Source organism: Malurus melanocephalus, unplaced genomic scaffold, assembly GCF_030028575.1.
Source record: "Malurus melanocephalus ecotype Western Australia unplaced genomic scaffold, MMel_1.1 scaffold_208, whole genome shotgun sequence".
Lineage (NCBI taxonomy): Eukaryota > Metazoa > Chordata > Aves > Passeriformes > Maluridae > Malurus > Malurus melanocephalus.
The window spans coordinates 599,392-620,197 of record NW_026623440.1 but is presented as its reverse complement, the minus strand read 5'-3'; the positions used below and the strand labels follow the sequence as shown (position 1 = coordinate 620,197).

Sequence of the window (20,806 nt, the reverse complement as noted above, 5' to 3'; positions counted from 1 at the left end):
GGTGTGAATTTTGTTAGCTGCAATTATTTAGTGCTTCTGATCACTGTGTTGTTATGTCAAATGTCTCATGCATGCAGTCATCAGTCTGCTTTTTGTGCCTTTGAAATGCTTCAATTTTTAAGAGATGGAAATGACTAGACTTGTTTCATGGTCCTAATCAGCTGCAAGGTACTGGGCTAAGATAAACCTGATCACTTACTTCCACCTGGACRTCTGTAAGACTGAAAATGGAGTGGAGATGTTGTCCTCGTAATCTTCCATCCCATGACATCTGACTCAGGGGTGATGAAGAAAACAGCTGCCAACTCTCATTCTTGCAGGAGGAGAAGATCCTGGTGTGTCGAGTCTTTCTGGTAGTCCGTGCTGCATTAGGGCTGTTCTGTGGCTGCTCTCTGTTAGTTTATGCTTCCTTGGTATTGGCAGTTGTTGTGATAACTGCAGTGTTCGGGTGTGCTGTGGCTGCTCCTAGTTTGGATAAAGTCAACTTTGTTTTCTGGACTTTCATCTGTGCTTGTGGGTGGAATGGCAGTGCTGGCAGAGTCTGGGGACAGCAGGCAGGACCAGGCTGCAGCAGTGTCCTCACTGTGGGCTGTGGAACCCAGCAAGCTACTCCTGGTTTCTTCTTGCAGACAATCCTCATACTCACACGACTCGTGTTAAATTTTGTAACATTYCATGTGTTTATTATTGTGATTTTTAATAATGTATAGTTTGAGGGAATCTGGATTTTTCAACTTCTTTGGATTTTTATAGKGTTTTTCTCTGCGACTCCATTTTTTTCTCAGCACTGCAGTTACAGAGCTGATGGTAGTCTTTTCTCAGGTTCAGTGTTGTTGGTAGTTAGGCTGTTGCCTGAATACTCCCACAGTGTTTTTCTTCCCACAGKCAAAAATAAAGGACATTGCTCCTTAATAAGCCTTTCTTTTTCTGGCTAACGAGTGAACTCAGCAACATGGGTCACTTATAAAATATCCTCGGTTCAATGCCATTTGTGAAACGAAAACTAAAAAAAAATAATTATAATTTGGAGTGGAGCTGTTGGAAGTGCTTAGTCCTTAGCAAAAATTCCTTTTAGAAAAAGGCAAAAACCATCSGTCAGTCACATGCATTTTGCTTGACTCTAATTTGTGGTCTTTGCTGCTCTTCTGGACTTAAGATCTTAAATAGAACATTATAAAAAAAAAAGCACTGCTTTTCATCTGTATTTTATATTTAAAGTCTCTTTCTTTCTGCTTGTAGATTTGTTTGTAAATGCATCATAAACAGACAGCCCAGAATGAAGAAAGCAAGCAGGAGTGTTGGCTCAGTGCCCAAAGTGCCTGGAGTAAATAAAACTCAAACAACTGAAAAAGCCAAACCAGAAAACGGCTCCTCAGTGTCTGCAGTAACAAAACTCTCCAAAACTGGGACATCGGCATCTCTTTTGAAGGTAATAACCAGAAGAATATTCTGATTATTTGTATTTTTTACAACAAAGCTTTAAAAAGAGTAGAATTTCCAGGCTTGTCTTTAATGCAGCTTAGACTAGAAGTTGCATAGGTAGCTGGAGGGAGTCTGGGTAGTYACAGGGCACTGGGCAGGGTGACAGGATCTTGTGTGTCATTTGTGCCGTATTTTTCATACTGCACGATGAGCTGGAGTGCAGTGTGCTGTGCAGGACTTGGCTGTTCTGCAAAAGGAGCAGAGTGGAAGCTGTGTTCTGACGAATGTTATATGCTTGAGTGGTGTCAGTGACTAATGGGATTTGATGAGAGTTATTTGCTAATTCTGAAAAAAAGAACTAATGAATTATCTAACATAAGAACTCTTTTACATCAGTGATCCATATCAGGTCAGTGCAGCTGAATTCYTCTGGCTGCTTTGGCCTTTGCTTTGTGTTAAAGTACTGCTTGAGCTGAATTTTCACAAGTTGGTTCTTGCTCCCAGAACAAGTTCAAAGGTAGAGGTTTTCTCTTACAGTAGCAAAACAAGGCACTATATGTAGGAGCATTTGGTTTCCAACAAACAATCACATACTGAGGTGTGCTGGTGTGGAGTTTTCACCTGGGAGCAGCCACATCTGAGTTGGATGGATGGTATGAGCCTGCCTGGTCTGCCTCCTTGTCCTGGCATGGAGACATGGCTGGATCCAGCTCCTTTTGCTCTCTGCAGCCCAGTGTGCAGTGCTGTGCTGCTGCTGCCCTGCAGCAAATGAACAGAGCAAGGAGCAGGGTGTCCAGCTGGGGCCTGAGCCACCATCACTGACACACGGGAAACCACACAGGCCATKTAAATAACTGGCAAATAAGGACCTAAAATTAAAGAAGTGTAAACATTGAGGTYTCTGTAATAGCTCTGTAGGATTACTGAAGTCAGAAGGTGTATTCCCTTTCTCTTCTTCCTTTTCTTCTAAGGAAGAATAGTTAATACTTTTGCTGATGARCTTGCAAGCCAGGTTTCAGTGAGGTTTTTTCCCAGTGCCCCTCCTTTCTTCCATCRCCCAATGCATCTTGCAGTTTTCTTAGCTTTAAATAATCTTTTGATGCTTGTTGACACTACTTACTTTATATTTCTAGAAACYTCTCAAAGCAACTAAAGTCCTTTGTAGTTTACTTATCAAGTTTCTTATGTCATACCTCTCAGGGAGATAAAGGAGGAGGATGATCTAACACTGAACAAATTTGACCCAGTTTGCTTTCACAATTTTACTTATATTAGTAACACTTCTGGCTATGTTTGGGTGTGGGATTAGAATTCATGACAACTTACATTTGAAGCCAAAGGGAAGTTTTCTCTTGATTTCTTAGGCTTATCTCAGGTTTATGTTACAGCCAGTCTTACTCATGCAGTTGGATGTCTTTTACTTGTTACGGTACTGTTGTGTCAGCTGTGTGCCTTAATGGTAGTGATGAACCTTATCTTCTTTGAGAGTTATAACTTTTATGAGTTATATAAGTTTATATATAAAGTTAGTTGATTGTGGGGTTTTTTTGTTTATTGGCACTGACAAATCACATTTATAATTACTGGCTTGAAAGAAGTATCAATAAAAGCTGTTTTTTTTTAAATAAGTTTTTGTATAATTTTATATTTGATATTGTTGATGCAACATTTGGCACATTGTTTTCCTCATAGTGGTTGTAGAATATTCACTCAGAGTGAATTAGTGTGTATTCTAAATTTCATTTAATATTCCATGACAAAAAAAAGGATGGCATTAAATAACTTTATTGCAACAGCTTATAGATTTATTCAGTCCTGTGAGTTGGMTATTGAGTGAAAGGCCCCTGTGAAAGAGTAGAAATACAGTACTATAACAATCTTGGTTCAGTCAGTAATAAGGTTGCAAAATTGAAAATTGTTTTGCAATTATAATATCCGTTCATGGTATAAGTGTAGGCCAGTGCTCACCTTTGGGTGAGTTTCTTTCACTGCAYTGTTCCATACATTTGTCCTTTGTTGTGGAGTTTTCAAAGTCCTGGAGCACAGGAAGAAGCTGTGAGACCCCACCCTTCAGTACAGCTGAGCMTGTCTCAGGGTTGATTTGTTCGGCTGCTTCCAAATGTCCTTGGTTGGTTCATTCTCTGTAGTTTTTGTCTCCCACTTTGCCCAGGACTGTTGTAAATGTTCAGCGCCCCACATACATTATTACAGCAGAAGTTTAACTGCCAGACATTTCTAGACATTTTTAATCTGTCAAAAAATACTATACAAATCATGTGTTCTTATTTTTAAGGTTTTTTTTTACTTCTTCAGCTAATGAGCTTGTGATCCTGCTAACACTCCCAACTGTAATTAGACAGCAGCTGTACTTCAGACGAATTGCAAAATCCACTGTCCCTGAAAGGCCAGGACTTGGAGACCAATATTTGAATATTAAAAACTAGAGTGTGTTTTCAGTATTCATGTGTCTAGGCTTCTATTCTGTTTGCAAAATGCAGTAACTTAATTACAGATTGTTGTGAAGTTTGATGTTTGAAAAACTCAAATGCAGCAACAGCAACCATCAAAGAAAATCCTAGGTAGGAATAATTATATATATATAAAGGGATTTGAATGAGATGCAGTAATAGGATGTACTTGTTGAGAAACTAAGATGAAATGAATTGTATAGGTCATTATTCAAGTTTCGTGGCACTGAAAGAAAGTTGTGAGAGGAAAACAGAATATGAATTGTGTAATTATAAATTGTTTTTTATACAGGGAAGCAAAATAGGTCTGGATGTGCATTTCTAATTATGATATTTTCAAATTTTTAATATTTTAACATRGGAGTTTTAATGTTAAGCAGGATGGCACAGTTCTCAGTAAATGGGAAAAAGCTTTTTAATAAACATACAACACTGCTTTTGCTTCAAATAAAAAGATATGCTACAAAAATACTTTGATTTTAAAAGTTTTGAATGGTTGCCGTCGTGGAGCATGAAGAAGAGAGCTGCTGGTTTGTAACTTTTCCAAGGCTTTGCTGAATAGCTGTCTTTGCCAAAGTATAATGTTACAGCTTTGAGAAACTGTTTACTAATTGGCTGCAGAGGAGGCAGTGCCTTCCAACCTAGACCAGAAATAGTTTATGGGTAAGTCAAAAGAAGAATGGCTGTCTTAAATTCCTTTGTTCAGCAAGGACTGGAGATGACTAATGTCTGAAAGTGTGTATTTTACTTAGTTTTTTTTTTTCTTCCAGCTGAGTCACATCTTGACCTATTTGGCTTGATARCATGTACTTGTACTATMMGTGTCTAAAAGCTTAATCTAATTTCCCCGTTCTTTCAGCAGGGTAAAAATGCTGACAGCTCATAGTCTGTTTGAACTGTCACGTTTGCAGGTGGGTGGGCAGATTCAGCAGCAAAGCAGAAAGTCACTGTTCCAGGCCTTTTTGTAGTACCTTGGTTTAGGTTGCATCTCATGTTGTTTCCCTCCCCCTTTACCCCCATGCCCACAAAATTAGTTTCAATTTGACACAAAATCTAATTAAATGACAGGTAAAYCAGGACTGTTTGTTGTACAGGAGTAGTTTATGCTCAGCCCATCCTCCCCACATGAACTGGGTGAGYTTCATTGGTTTTGTAGCCCTCCGACATTTTTGTTCTCCTATTTATATTTCCATTGCCTGTGCTGTTTGCACGGCTGTGTGACATGRCAGATCAAGGAGCTGCTCTGACTCCTGGGAGGAAGGAACCCACGGAAAGGCCTTGTTTGCACAGCAAACAACAGTGGCATTTTCATAGCAGAAAAGCCAGCTTTGTATGCACATCAGACTAGATCCTTGGAGTTAAGTGTTTKCTTCCAGCCTTGTATATATACGTTTTTAGAAGGCTACACCATTTCTGATATGATTCAATAAAAATATTCTCGTCCTACAGGATTTTACCCTTACAAATAGATGTTTCTGTCTGTAAATGTTTCTGTATTTCTATCAATTGCGTGTGGAGCAAATTCTCCTCACAGGCTCCCTTCTCTTCTGCAGCTGCTCTTTGTAAATGGCACAGATCCCATCCATGCTCTCTCCATGATGTTGTGATCAGTGTTCCTGGCTGTGTGCAATTGGCACTTGCAAAAAGAGACTGTAGAGAACAGAGTGACATGCAGCTATTTTTTTAATTAAGCAAGTGTATCTTTATTCCTAATGTAGAATTGKAGTCTCTTGCATATAGTTTTCAACATGAATATGTGTGGGAGCTGGAAGTTACAAACTTGCAGACGTGATGTAAAGCAACTGGTTAATTCCTAAGCACTACGTTTTAGCTGGGATGTTGGAAGAGAGTTCAAATGTGTTATCCAGCTGAATAATACAGTTGCTCAAAGAATGCTGCTAGCACAGCTGTTTCCTTTTAATTTTTTTTACCCATATAATGGGAAAAAAGTTCAGCATATTTTGATTGTTGCACCATTTGAAAAATTGCATTTKAAAGAGTATATAGTCTGCCAATTAATGCTAAAGAGCTTAGTGTTTCTCAAGTTTGCTTTATTCTGAAAGATGTATTCTCTGTTTGGGAGTCTGGTTATTGAGAATCCTGTGCTTGCTGCCTTGTCACATTCCAGGCAGCTTTTGTGGCTAACAGTAGTTTCAGGAACAATCATATGGGGTTAGACAAAAAGTCCATCAAACAAATACCTCATCTCTCAGAGTTCCTAGTAAAGAGCATGAAAGCAAAGCAAGGWTGTATGGTGAGGCTTGCTTTTCTCCCACCTCTGTCCTAGTTTCTAGCCATTTGTAGCTTAGTATTTTGAGCTAGAGATTGTGTTTTGTTGCTGTTGGATTGATTTTTGTTCTTTTTTGATTTGATCTTTTTGTTGTGAATTTGTCTGCAACAAAACATTTGCTGGTATTCAATTGGAGGATATTATACTAACTTCCTGSTATTTGGTGGTTTAATTATCTAAAAACTGCCTTCATTTTTATGCATAAGCAAACTTTCAGTTCAAAATTGGTAAGTTTTACACTATAATGCGTTACTGTGTTTTAATTAATTTTTTTTCTCCTTGGTATTGAAGCATTAAGTATTTTTGGGGGAGGAGAGAAGACTGTTTCAATGGTCACTCATATGTAAGGAGTTAAAGTTCCATTTCAGTTTACCAACTCTGCACACTGCAGTGCGCTTACACTTTTCAACATTCTTGCATAGACACATGACCAGTCAAGTATGTACTTTTTAAACTGAAGGAATCTTTAACAGAAGAAATGTTGGCTCTGCAGACTTGTGGACCAGCTGTCTTAAAGCTGCTCCTTCCCTTACTTTCAGACTAAGAGTAATGATGACCTCTTAGCGGGGATGGCTGGTGGYGGTGGAGTGACAATGACCAATGGTGTCAAGGCCAAGAAGAACACTTGTGTATCAACAGCATCTTCAGYTCCAGGGACAACCATGAACAGTCTGGAAAACAAACCCAAAACTATTGCAGGTAAATGGGTATATTGATTCTTAAAGATGGAAGCTGGGGGGCTTTTTATTTTTATTTTATGTATTGAGAACCCGCTGAAGTGCTCAGTACACCATGGCCAAATCACACACCCTCTGTAGTCTTTTCCTGTTTTTAATAATGTAATTGCTTTTTTGGAGGGTATTTCTTTTAATTTTTTCAGTATTGACTGTGCAACTATTATATAAAATGAAATAATACAATTAATTTAGAGAATCATAGATTTTTCCAAAATCATCTGTTTAAAAAAATCCATGACACAAGCAGTAAATCTCTAAGATGACTTGTTACAGTGAACATTTTGAACATTATGTCTYGCATTATAGAAATAAAGTMAGAGAGCTTTCAGAAGCTGTTCAGAAAAGTGAAATCATTTAGCATGTTATCTATATGGATTGTAATGGGTCTTACCTTCCATTGCTGTTTTGGATACAGTAATGCTCAGAAAGCTGTAAARTGTCTGGAAATAAGGCAGTAATAATTTATCCTCATTTTTATGCAATGAGATGAAAATACAGAAAACCGAAAATGCTGAAAATTGGTTTAATGTTTACTCTAAATGTTTTCTATGAAATGTATTTACTAGTGTCATTCAGAAAATCAACCCCTGTGTTGCTGGTACAACGTACACGGCCCTCTGTGACAGATACTGTATTTTAAATTCATGTTCCTAACTTTCAAAAAGCAGGTACCAGTTCCACAACCAAGCGTAGCACTTCATCTGGAAATAAAGAGTCAAGCTCTTCCAGAGAGAGAATCCGGGATCGCTCTCGTTTGAGCCAGAGCAAGAAGCTGCCTCTGGCGGGACAGGGCCCCAGTGACGCGGTGCTGGCAAAGCGCTCCCGCAGCCGCACCAATCCGGAGTCYGATATCCGGATGAGCAAGTCCAAGTCAGACAATCAGATCAGTGACAAAGCTGCACTGGAAGCAAAGGTGAACGATCTTCTGACGTTAGCAAAAACTAAAGATGTGGAAATCTTGCATCTGAGAAATGAGCTAAGGGACATGCGTGCTCAGCTGGGACTCAATGAAGATCAGCTTGAAGGGGATGAAAAATCTGAAGAGAAAGAAGCCATTGTTGTCCATCAGCCAACTGATGTAGAGTCTACACTGCTCCAGTTACAGGAACAAAACACTGCCATCCGAGAAGAGCTCAACCAGCTGAAGAATGAGAATCGAATGTTAAAAGACAGGCTAAATGCTCTGGGCTTTTCTTTGGAACAAAGGCTGGACAACTCTGAAAAGCTCTTTGGCTATCAGTCTTTGAGTCCAGAGATTACAGCTGGCAACCACAGCGATGGTGGGGGCACTCTGACATCTTCAGTGGAAGGTTCTGCTCCTGGATCAATGGAAGACTTGTTAAGTCAGGATGAAAACACTCTCATGGACAACCAACACAGTAATTCCATGGATAATTTAGACAGTGAGTGCAGTGAAGTTTATCAGCCACTGACATCAAGTGATGATGCCTTAGATGCTCCATCRTCTTCTGAATCTGAAGGAGTACCAAGTATAGAAAGATCTAGGAAGGGAAGCAGTGGCAATGCAAGTGAAGTATCCGTCGCTTGTCTGACAGAACGGATACATCAGATGGAAGAGAACCAGCACAGTACGGCTGAAGAGCTCCAAGCCACACTTCARGAGCTTGCAGATTTGCAACAAATAACACAAGAACTGAACAGCGAGAATGAAAGACTTGGAGAGGAAAAAGTAATCCTGATGGAGTCTTTGTGCCAGCAAAGTGACAAGTTGGAACACTTCAGCCGTCAGATCGAGTATTTCCGGTCCCTTTTGGATGAACACCATATTTCCTATGTAATTGATGAAGACATGAAGAGCGGGCGCTACATGGAGTTGGAGCAGCGTTACATGGACCTGGCAGAGAACGCTCGCTTTGAGCGGGAGCAGCTGCTGGGGGTTCAGCAGCACTTGAGCAACACTTTGAARATGGCAGAACAAGACAACAAGGAGGCCCAGGAAATGATAGGGGCATTAAAAGAACGGAATCATCACATGGAACGGATTATTGAGTCAGAGCAGAAAAGCAAAACAGCGCTGGCATCTACCTTAGAGGAGTACAAAGCCACAGTAGCCAGTGACCAGATTGAGATGAACAGACTGAAAGCTCAGCTAGAGCACGAAAAGCAGAAAGTGGCCGAGTTGTATTCTATACACAACTCTGGAGATAAATCAGATATACAAGATCTGCTGGAGAGTGTCAGGCTGGATAAGGAAAAAGCAGAGACCTTGGCCAGTGGTCTGCAAGAGGAGCTGGCACACACCCGCAATGACGCCAATCGCTTGCAAGATGCCATTGCTAAGGTAGTGCTTAAAACACTGTTGCATTCTAACATCCCATGTACACAATGACTTGTTATTGGCCACTGTAGTTCTTTTAGAAGTAAAGGATTAATTATGGGGTTAATTGGATTGATTGCAGCAGTGTTAGGACTGATACCTTTCTCGTAACTTTTGTTATGAAAATGATGGCAGCATTTGAAAAAATTGTAGGGATACATTGAGCTACAGGGTAACTGTCATGTTACTTCTAAAAGTATTTAAACTCCACAACTTATTTCAATGGCCAAACTGAAACAGTATTTAAGATACTGTAAACAATATTTAAGATACTGTACTAATTTAGTACTTAAATTGCACACTTGGTGCATGACTTTATGTGCTGATTAGGTTTTTGGATCAAAACGTTTATTTACAGTTCTGTTTTGACCAAATATTTCTAATTTATGCAGTAGATATGTCTAGTAAAARCATTTACCCTAATTTAAAATAAACACAAGAATCACACGATTTGTTTAATAACTTTATGTATGCATTTAAAGGTATATCTTCCTGAAGAAAYGATTTATGCCGAATTTAATGTGTAAACTATATATTAGCTGCAAATCAACATGTTAGTCATGATCACAAGCCTGYTAGAATCAAACTTAATTTGGGGTGAAAAAAATAATAAAATAATTTTAATAATTAAAATTGGACAGTGCTATTAAATAAAAACCACTGAAACAGATGACTTAAAAGCAGGGTATTTTGTCTATTAAACTTGGTGCCTGCCTGCATTGACTCACCCTAAGCCACAACCTAATTTCTCCTGTTTTCTGGCATTTAGCTGTTTGGTTTATGTTCCTATGCCTCTGTTATTTATATTGCACTTTCATAAGGCAGGATAAAAAAGCCTCTTCCCCTGCTCCTGAAACGGGGAGGGCAACTACTTCTTCCCTTCCCTGTTTTCTTTTTTTCAATTTAATRCTCCTCTGAGAACTGCTTCAACTCACTAACACACCTCACACACGAATGTGAAACTTGCTACTTGGTTRCATCACACTGGTCCAGCAAGCACTAAAATTTATGCACAAGAGAGCAGGCTTTTTCTTTTTTGGCAAAAGAAATGAAGGGTAAAGAGTTTCCTCCACCACCACTGTAAATGTGGTAGTTACAAAACTAGAAGTATGTTTAATATTCAACCAAGATRTATTCTTCTTCAGGTTGAAGATGAATACCGAGTGTTCCAAGAAGAAGCCAAGAAACAAATTGARGATCTCAATGTGACTCTAGAAAAGCTCCGTACAGAACTAGATGAAAAAGAGACTGAGAGGAGTGACATGAAAGAAACTATCTTTGAGTTGGAGGATGAAGTAGAGCAGCATCGTGCTGTGAAGCTTCATGACAAYCTCATCATATCTGATTTGGAGAGTAAGTATTATGCATTTCTCTTGAGAGAAAGAATAATTTAAGAAAAGCTCAAGTAGAACACTGTATTATTGAATATATTTTTAATTGTCTTTTGGATGTCTGAATTCAAGTCAGACTAGGTTTTGCAGAATCCTTACACAATAGGGAAAGAAAAAAATCAAGTTTGTTTTGCTTTCCCAGACCCACTTAGTAGCTGGTGTGGGAATAAAACCCTGTGAATAGAGAACAAATATGAAATCTGCTAATACTGTTTTCAAATTGTTCTTTAAAGTAGAAAAACTGAAGTAGAAAACATGTTTACTATGTGCCTGTCTAGCTCTCTGTGCCTTATTTCCCTCTCTGATCTTGAAGAACTGCTCAGACATTCCTACCACAGGCTGGAATTCTGCAATTAGTCTCCATCTAAATAAGAACTTGGGCAACTCTAACCTGGCAAGCTGTATTTTCACAGTGCTACTTACAGAATTCAAATATCTGTTAGTCTTCCATGTTATTCAAAGATGAAACAAGATAGCAAAAAAAAAAAAAAAAAAAAAAAAAAAAAAAAAAAAAAAAAAACCAAAAAAAACCAAAGCATGATTCCTTATAACAACAAGGGAAATACTTAAAGAAAGGGCTTTACTTTGGTCTGCTATCAAGAAAAGTTAGTGTCTTAAGCAGGCTAAATTGTTTATTCAGGCTCAGTATTTTCAGACATGTGGTTGTGTTGTTTCCCTAAGCATCCCTTCTTTATCTTGAAGGGCAATCACTGCTTCTCTTTACAAAATTCTTTTAAGTTCTTATTCTGCAATTTTTCCCCTTTCCATGCGCTAAAAGACAGTCATTTTGTAACAGACTCAAAAAGTTTGAACACTTTTCTACTTGTTTTTCCATTAACTGAAATACATTCATTCAGAGAACACCACCATAGTCAAACAGATATTCAGGTATTTGCTGTAACAATACCTTATTATTAGGCAGCTCTGATTTTTACATGGTTCTGCTTTTGGGGGTACAAACCAGCTGTCAGATGTTTGATTTAAACTGGTAAAAATTCAGACAGACAAACCTCTGCCAGGGGAGAAATTCTCAACAAAAACTATAACAGTCTCTGTTATTCATTGCTCTTGAAATAGTTTGGAAAATTCAGTTGGACGAGCCGATGTCCTGAGGTGATCCTTTGGGGAAGCAAGCTGTGTTTTTAGTTCTATGCAGGAAGGAGGGTGGCATCTAGTGGCTGTGGGAGAGGATGGCACCCGAAGAATTGTGTATAAAGTGTATTTTTTCTGACTACTTTGAAACGCTGTTCATTGAGGGTTCATAATTAAATCTCGTACGGAGTTTTTCGTGGCAGCCTCTAAGTATTGACAGCATAGAACATCACGAAAAATCTGGGACTTAGAAGTCGTATATACAACATTTAAAAGATGGCATTCTAATAATTTTTATTAAATGGAAAATTATAACTTTAAGAATTTACCAGAACCAAACTTCACACTTAGGAGAAAGATGCCTTATAGATGAGGTGGTGAATGTTCATTCAATTTAATGATTAATCAACACAAATAGTAATGTAGGAATGAGAAACACCCCAAGCACTCGTACTTACAGCATGCTTTACTATGGACTTTTAAAACACCAAAAAGAGGCACAGTGAACCTAGAATGGAACATTTTTCAGCCATCTGGGTATTGAACTGTCACATTTGAGCTGTTARTATGTCTGCCTGCAGATCTGTTTGATGTGTGCAGTAGGATGCAAATTGCATTGATTAAAAMCACACGGCATGTCCCTGCCATCCATCCAGATGTGGTGAGAGCTGYAGTTGCTGCAGCTCAGCTCATTGCTGCTGGGATGAGGAGTTTTAAGCATAGTGCTTGTAGGGCCTGGAGGGGAAGCCTCATGAGGAGCAGCTGAGGGTGCTTGGTTTGTTGAGCCTGGAGCAGAGGAGGCTGAGGGGAGACCTCACTGTGATCTCCAGTCTCTGCTCTCTGTGACTGGTGACAGGACTYGGGGAAATGGCTGGAGCTAAGTCAGGGGGGTTTAGACTGGATACCTGGAGAWGGTTCCTCCCCCAGAGGGTGGCTGAGCGCTGGAAGAGGCTCCCCAGGACAGTGCTCATGGCCCCAAGATTGATAGAGCTCAAGGAGTGTTTGGACAACCCTCTCAGGCACAGGGTGGGATTGTTGGGGTGACCTGTGCAGGGCYRGGARTTGGACTGGATGATCCTGATAGGTCCCTTCCGACTCAGGATATTCTATGATTCTGTTGTATGTAAAAGGTCTAGGAAATATTAGAATAATCCATACATTTTATATCCTTCCTGCTGTGCTGAGCTGAAACAGGCAGTGGGGAAGGAAGGACAAGGCAGTGGGGAAGGCAGACATTGCACTAGATGGCGCGTTCCCTCTGGGTTTCACTTCTGACTCCCAAAAACTTTCAATAGTCAGGTAGCCCAGCTGTCACATTAGTCATCCTCAGTAACTAAGGGRGAAACAAAAACCTATTATTCTCCCATGCAGTTAATAAGAGTTTGTGGGGAATTTTTTTCCAGAAAACTTTGACTTCTGATGTGCAGAAAATGTGTCTTTTTAAGTTAGCTTTCCACTTGTCAGGGGTTTCTTCTGAAGCACAAAAATTTCTTATTCTCTTAGCACAGGGTGCATGTGCACGTAGGTCTCCTAGTCTGTAACTATTTAAGTCAGTAAAGTTTTAGGACAAGGGTAGGTGAGCTAGAAGGTGGATATATTTAATGTTCAGTGAATAGTTCTTTTATGGAGCTGACAGTGTTAGTTTTAATTCTGCTATATCTCATTTAAAAAGGATCTTGACAGCAGTTATGAAATGAAATGTTTGCATTGCCATATTTAGGCCTTTTGTAACATAGTGTTGGAAAAGTCAATAGGATGTTCATTTTATGTTAGTACTATTTTTTCTTTTCTTTTTTTTTTGGCTGATGGTGGACCCTAAAAATTCCGCTTTCTTACTGTATAGATGTATTGTCTCACATGGTGAGCTCAAAAGCGAGACTTATCTACAAATTGCTTGAACTTTGGTGTTTGTATCCAATGCCTCTCCCTTACAGAAGGAAGCTGTAGTTTTTAAATGACTCTGTTTGTGTCTGTGCTGAGATAGCCATATCTATGCTAAAGAATCAAAATGCTCTCCCAGTATAAGGCACACCATGTAACCAGTACAAAAACTGTGAGAGTGCCCACTGTGGATTTGCTTGTGTCAGGATTACTTGGTTCAGTGTCCCTTCCCCGGAATTGTCATGTCATTTTTCTGAAGGTACTGCWCGTCTGAATATTGTAAGTATTTTTCCCTTTTTTTTCACCAGAGACTATTGAAAGGAAAGAATTGAACATTGATACTAATTTTTATTTCATAGTGATAAATTCTAACTGCTAGTTAAAATTATTAAAAATTGCAGATGCAGAATATAATGATACCTTTTCTCTGGTAGCCTTACAAAATTCAGATTATATCTTAGTTTCTTGCTCCCACCCCCAGCCCTAGTTGTAATGGTTTTCTTTACCATTTGTAGTCTACATGTCCCGTAATTTAATTTTTCTGCCTTTTACGTAGAGGCAGGGCCTTGTCAAAGTGTGGTTTGTATCAATATAATTTTGTGAAATGTAGATCTAATTTGATCCTGCAGTAAAACACAAGCAGCTTGCTGATTTGCCATTTTTGATTATCCTATTCATTCATCACAAGATTATCCTTGTTCATTTATCCTAACCTGTAGTTACTTTTTCTTTTGTCTCAGTCTTTGTTGTCCATAATCCTTAAAAGGAGTAGACTGGATAATGGTAAAAGTACCTGTCTTACCAAACTGAAAATTCTGGCATGTGGAGGTGGAAAGGGTTTGTGCTTGTTAGAGAATAACATAGCGTTTGTGAGGATGCAGAAAGGAAGATGCCACATGGCAGCTTCAGTCTATTTTGACTACTTGAATTTTCAGGCTGTAGTTGGTGGAAGGGTGAAATCACTTGTATTAGTCTGAATTTCTCACTGCATATCAAATTCAGTTGCAATTTGGTGGAATTTTTTTTTAATGCTCTTGGTGGATTGAGGGAGGAGGGAGAACACTGTTTCCAACAATTGCTGTGAACTGCTCTGTATTGTTTATGGTACCTGCAGAATATTCAGACCATTGTGTTTTACTTCAAAGCATAAATACACTAAAATTTAATGGTGCGTTTCATAACTCACAGGAGCTCCAAACAATGGCACTACACAAGCTTTAACTGTGGGTGCATTTATGGTTTCTGGTTTGTGGTTATTTTTAGATAGCTTGCTTTTAGCAGTACTGCAAATTTTGTTTTTAAAAACATTTTTTCTTTGAACTGTTTTAGAAGTCAAAACGAACAGCGACTTGATTTGTTCCAAAATGTATTTAAAGGAAAAGGTGGGGGGAGCAAGTTTTATAACTTTGACCTAAAGCTGGCCTCTTAGTTCTGAATTTAGCTCAAGCAAGTTGTATATAAAGAGACAAGCTAAAAATTGGAGAGCTTTGCTAAAGTATCATGGTAGCATGAGATTTGAGTGGCCCACCCTGTAGGCTTATCTTCAAAGCTGAAAGATCAGCTGGGTGCAGCTTAAAATGGACAGTCTTACAAGGAGGAGATAAATGCAGAAGTGTCTGTCTAATTTTGATGTTCCAATTTTGCCAAGTCTGAAAGGTTATCRTGTTCTCAGGCCAACTGAGGTTTGTATGATTCTTGTAAAGAAATTAACTGTGACATAAAACATCCCTGTACTTGGGGCTGTTGAGGGAGCTTTTGTGTTTTGAACAGCCTAAATGTATTAGGCACATTGTGGAAAGAGCATTGCTATTACACAGGAAAAATATTTGTTTCCAGCAGGTGTTGGAATAATGAACTTGAACAAAAAAATGCATTTAAACAGTTGCTCCATCATTTTTACAGTTTTTACCGCCACATGATGTTATAGAAATAAAACATCCTAGAATCCAAGGATCAGTGAAGTTGCACACTAATTAGAAATTTATGCTGTATTCTTCTTCATTAGTTGTTTAGTTTTAAGAATGGAGTGATCAATCACRTTGTCCTTGTGTATTGAATAAAGTCACAAATGAATCCTAATTGCAGTAGCCAGTCTGTCAGACGCCACACAGGAGCTGGTGCTGATCGGGCTGTGAACCCTTTTGTGTGGCTGCCGACAGATTTAGGGGACCCATCTCTCTCATAACACGAGCTCACAGACTGTTTGGCCTTTTGCTGTAAATATAGTTTGCTTTGACCTCAAGCAGTAGCTTGACAGACAAGAATGTCAGATTCTTGGGGACAGGAGCTCAGTTTTATCCCTGTGGAAGGCAAGGCTGCCAGTGTTATGTCAGCTGCTTTGTGGCAGGAATTAAACTGTGAATCAAAAGCCTTTGTGTAGCTGCAGCTTATTTTTGAGGAGGGAAAACCCCAGACATCCGTGKTTTTAGGATCCTTTCATGTTAAATTACCTACCTTGTTTACTTTGTTATTGCCTTGTCATTTGAATATTGTGATTTGGGATTTGTTTAAGAATTGAGTTTGCTTATGCTGCTGCCCTTACCAGTCACAGAGGAGTATGTACTATTAACACCCTCTGGCAAATTATTCCTTCTCATATTCAGATGTCTTTGGTTATAAATGTGTATTCTCTGAGTAAGTCTTCAAAATTCTCAGTTACTGATTTTTAAGTAAATAAATCCCTGACTAAGATCTTACAGGGAATTTAACGTTCTTTACAGATACAGTTAAAAAACTTCAGGACCAAAAGCATGACATGGAAAGAGAGATAAAGAATCTTCACAGGAGACTTCGGGTAGGTAAAAACCTAAAAAGTCAATAAATTTTAAGCTTAGAATGTTGTCAGACCAGCATGTGAAATTGTGAAAAGATAATATGATTAAATGTAATGCCATTAAAATAATTATTTCTGAAAGACAGGCATCATGGGAATATATTTGCCAATCTACAGACACTAAACAGTGCTAAAAATTTCTCAGTGTCACAAAGATAGGGTGTTTGGCTTAGGAGAAAATGTTCATGTGTATTTTGACGTGGTGTTTAATATTAAATATTTCTCTCCTTCACTTTGAACATTTTATTTGTCTCCAGAAAAGAAATTAATGACTCTCAAAGTTTAGTTACTTCCAGCAAAATCTCTTCAATTCAACTTCTAAGTTACGTTGTGCCTAGCACTGGATGAGTGCCCCTGTCATTCCTGTAAATTGTTTCCTTTAACAGCATAGGAAAACCATGAATAATAAGGATAGCTTTTATTTTTAACTTCCAAMATGGTGCTTCCAGGAGGAGTCAGCAGAATGGCGTCAGTTCCAGGCAGACCTGCAGACTGCAGTGGTCATAGCCAATGATATCAAGTCGGAGGCCCAGGAAGAGATCGGGGACCTGAAGCGCAGGTTGCACGAAGCTCAGGAGAAAAATGAGAAGCTCACTAAGGAGCTGGAGGAGATCAAGTCACGCAAGTATGCAAATGACAGCAGGGGTGTATGGGCTCTTTTGCAGAGCAGGTGCAGTTTTGGAAATTCACTTTCTTAATTATTGAGACTCCAGAAGTTTGTAAATCCTCTCTCGCTGTGAGGATCCATATTTCAACAAGCTGCTTTATGCTGCTTTCAGTGGYCAAAATAGGTGCACTTACAACAGCAGTATTGGTTTCTTTATTGTATACTTAATCCACCCAGGGTTTTGCAAAACCAGGACTGAAGTGGAGGATTTTTCCAGTCTAACAGCCAAACGTGATTTCACTTCCCACAGTGTGAAAAAATTGCAGTGTTGGCTTTTCTGTACCATCATTAATATTTCTTATTAGCAGCCAAGGCTTTTGGTGTGGTTAAAAACACAGCTGGGTTTTTCACCTGAGAAGAAACCTTCATCTAGTTCTATACTGTTTTCTTTCCRCTGATAATTAGAGATGCTTTGTATGTAAAAATAAAAATAATCCAAATTGTGATGTATTAWGGCTTGAATTAGGTGCTCCAGTTATTTAGAAACTGAGTTATATGTCTTAAAGTCCTCAAATAGGAACATCTTGGACAGCAGCATTTGTATCCTGACTACATTGTCTCAAGGGATCAAATACATGTATAGCTTGCAGCAATTATGTTTGTGATGTGTATATAGTAAATGATTTTTTTTCCTACATGGATGGGAATTTTGTAGGATTTGCATTACATTTCACACCTACATTTCAGTAGGATAGGAGATAACACAGGCTGTGAAACTTGGGGAAAAGCTGATGCTGGCTGAATATGGAAGCCAGAAATGTATTTTTACCTCCTTAGTATTAATTTAAATTGTTTTCCATTTCTTCAGGTGAAAAAAAATTCCCTTAGATGATTATTTTCATGTGGAACAGTGAAATCCTTAATTTTTTCCATCCATGTGTGTGTGAGAGAGATAGGAGCAGGAATTAAGCCTTWTATCAAATATTTATTTGATAGACATTTTAACCAGATGCTAAGCTCTGTTGCTAACAAATAGTAAGAAATTACAATGATAATTTAGGCTGATAGTCTGTTTCTAAATTACAGTGGAAAGAAAATTAGATTAATGTAATGACCAATTTGGMCCATAGATTTTAATTCGACATCAATTTTGTGTTGATTTTTWAAAGATTTTGCATGTTAAAATGYTTTTAAAATACCCTAAATGAKCTGCCCATTGACTTCAGGCAGGAGGAAGAACGTGGCCGAGTGTACAATTACATGAATGCAGTAGAGAGAGATTTGGCAGCTCTGAGACAAGGAATGGGCCTGAGCCGCAGATCCTCCACCTCCTCAGAGCCAACTCCCACTGTGAAAACGCTCATCAAGTCCTTCGACAGTGCCTCCTCCCAAGGTGAGCTCCACCCCAGAGCCACAGCTGGACCAGGCTGCCCTCTCTGGGTGTTGATATGGCCACCTCTGATGGTTCAGCTAATTCAGAGGCAAGCAGTTTATCCTGTCATGGCCTAAAAGTGATGGCTGCCACAAACCAACCCAAACTGGATTGCAGCACAGATTGTTCACTGCAGTTAAGTGCAAGCATCCTTTTTTTGTCTTGTCTTTATTTTTTCCTTTGCTGTCGCATTGCCAATGACTCATATGCTGGATGCTTTGATTCAGTGCTCCTGTATATTAGAAATACATAAACACATATGACACACATAATTATAGCTGGAAGCACAGCTGATTTCAGCCCGATTATTAAAATGTGAACTTAATGTACCAAATTAAGCATTCTAAAAGCCATGTAATAGCAGAGCTGAGTTTATTTCTTTTAATAACTTACATTCTTTTAGCTCTAATGAAAGTCAAAAGATCCAGCCAGTGTCACCTATTGAAAGATACAGGGAATATTTTCTAAAATGAAAGGAGTCTCACTCTTGAGACAATGGACTTTACTATGATTCTGATTATGGGAACAAGTGTTGTTGTTCCCTAGCTGAGCAGATTAAGGAGTCCAAGTAATTGTTCTGAAATGTGAAACACTTGGGTTTCACCTTTAACTGYGTATGAGACCTTGTATGGATTAAGATATTTCCCTTGCCAGGGCTTTGGGTTTTGAATTTCATGTCGGATAAAGTCACTGTAAGTCTCTCATGTAACAAGTCTGAAGTAAGACTAAGGTAGCGGAGACTTAGAGTGCAGTACTGCACACAGCAAAGCTGCTTTTGATTGCTTAGAGCCGGAAAGTTTAAGATATAGGACTATCTCTRTTATTTGATGATTCTGTAAATGCTTCTATTCCCATGCTTGCTCTTTTTGTTCACACATATTTACAGTTTTTTACTTTTCTAGTGTTAATTTAGAAGGGGTTTTTTAGTGTGTTACTGGAGGAAGGTTCTTTCTTTCCATTGTTAGTTTAGTTAAGTGATAAATCCCCTCTCTCTTCTTTCGAATCTTATTTCAGGCTAATATCTGCATTCTACCTCAGCATTCATGTCTGATCATGCTGTTAAATAATCAGATGACTGATTCACCAATTTAGAATTTTYCTGTTTTCATACATTTCTAAACATTTTACTTGTTCAATCCCAAAATTTAAGGTATGTCATGTCTAGTTCTTGTGGACTTTGATTAGAAACTAGAAAGGAGAAGCAGGTGATATAGCTTATCTTTCTTGTTTTACTGGCAGAGCCAGGAGCCTGCTGCTATCTCTTTAATTATCTAGAGATCAGAGAACAGTAATGCCATAATTTACATCTGCCAAGGTAATAGTATCCTGCACCTTAGCCTTGTCCACCCCCAGCAAACTTATGCTTTTACCATGGATGATAGAAAGACAGAAAATGAAGGTAATTGCAGAGGAGTGAATGTGTAGGCATACTTTCAAATGACTTTTCAGTCAAATGGTAATTGAAATTCTGAAAGTGTGATCTGGTAAAACTAGTAATGTAAAGTACAAGGTGAGAGTTGGCTTTAGCAGTCTCSTGTTGCACTGCAGAGCAGTGTCATGCTCATGATGGCTTCCTTTCCATGTTCCTCCCAGTTCCAAGCCCTGCTGCTGCCGCAATTCCTCGCACTCCCCTGAGCCCAAGCCCCATGAAAACTCCCCCGGCTGCTGCTGTATCCCCAATGCAGGTGGGTGTTTTATGACTGCACTTAATCCTTCTCTGTGAAGAAGAATCTGTGTAACTACAGGTGATAACATACAAATATTRGCTGACTTGCTGGGGAAATAATGATAAAACATTGCCTTAAGTAATTTCTAAACTGTTCAGTCTAGCAAGAGAAGCACTTTGGAAATTTGGAAGCTCTTGTTAAATATTCCAAACATTGCTATTCCTGTGCTACTGAAAAGCATGAGAGGAAGACTTTACYGGCATGCCTTGGTTTTAGAGTTGCTGTTTGTCCATTCTTAGTCCTGTGCCTGGCAGGGTAACAGCAATAATCCCCTCTGGCAGTGGACWGAGATCTGTGCAGAGTCTGTCAGCAATCATCAGTGTAAATGTATCTTTCAATACATGCCTGATGAAGGAGTTTTGAAATAATTGTGAATTTATGATCTTTGTTCATTTTGTACTGACAGAGTTTGGCCAGTGGGTGATGGTGCTGTGTGTTTTGTGCTGTCCCTGCTGAAGCTTTGTCCTTTTGYTCAGCTGCTGCAGGAGCCTGGGTGAATTGAGATGGTATTGTCAGGACCCTGATGTTCAGCTTTGTAGATCRTTACTGGTTTTGTTATCTCACTTGCTGTGTGAAGTGAGATTTTAG

At 38.9% G+C, this 20,806-nt stretch overlaps 1 protein-coding gene across 4 annotated transcripts in view; it reads left to right on the top strand.

Moving 5' to 3' along the window:
- Positions 1-20,806, top strand: part of SPECC1L (sperm antigen with calponin homology and coiled-coil domains 1 like) — a 60,762-nt gene that overhangs the window by 12,595 nt on the left and 27,361 nt on the right. For 3 of the 4 annotated variants that reach the window (XM_057373897.1, XM_057373898.1, XM_057373895.1), the window contains exons 2-9: positions 1,240-1,429; positions 6,720-6,879; positions 7,583-9,219; positions 10,401-10,608; positions 16,340-16,413; positions 16,902-17,077; positions 18,286-18,452; positions 20,085-20,176. In XM_057373897.1, the coding sequence (XP_057229880.1) occupies positions 1,277-1,429; positions 6,720-6,879; positions 7,583-9,219; positions 10,401-10,608; positions 16,340-16,413; positions 16,902-17,077; positions 18,286-18,452; positions 20,085-20,176 (2,667 nt within the window). In that variant the 5' untranslated portion in view covers positions 1,240-1,276. The remainder of the gene's footprint in view (positions 1-1,239; positions 1,430-6,719; positions 6,880-7,582; positions 9,220-10,400; positions 10,609-16,339; positions 16,414-16,901; positions 17,078-18,285; positions 18,453-20,084; positions 20,177-20,806) is intronic. The other variant, XM_057373896.1, reaches the window with a different exon arrangement.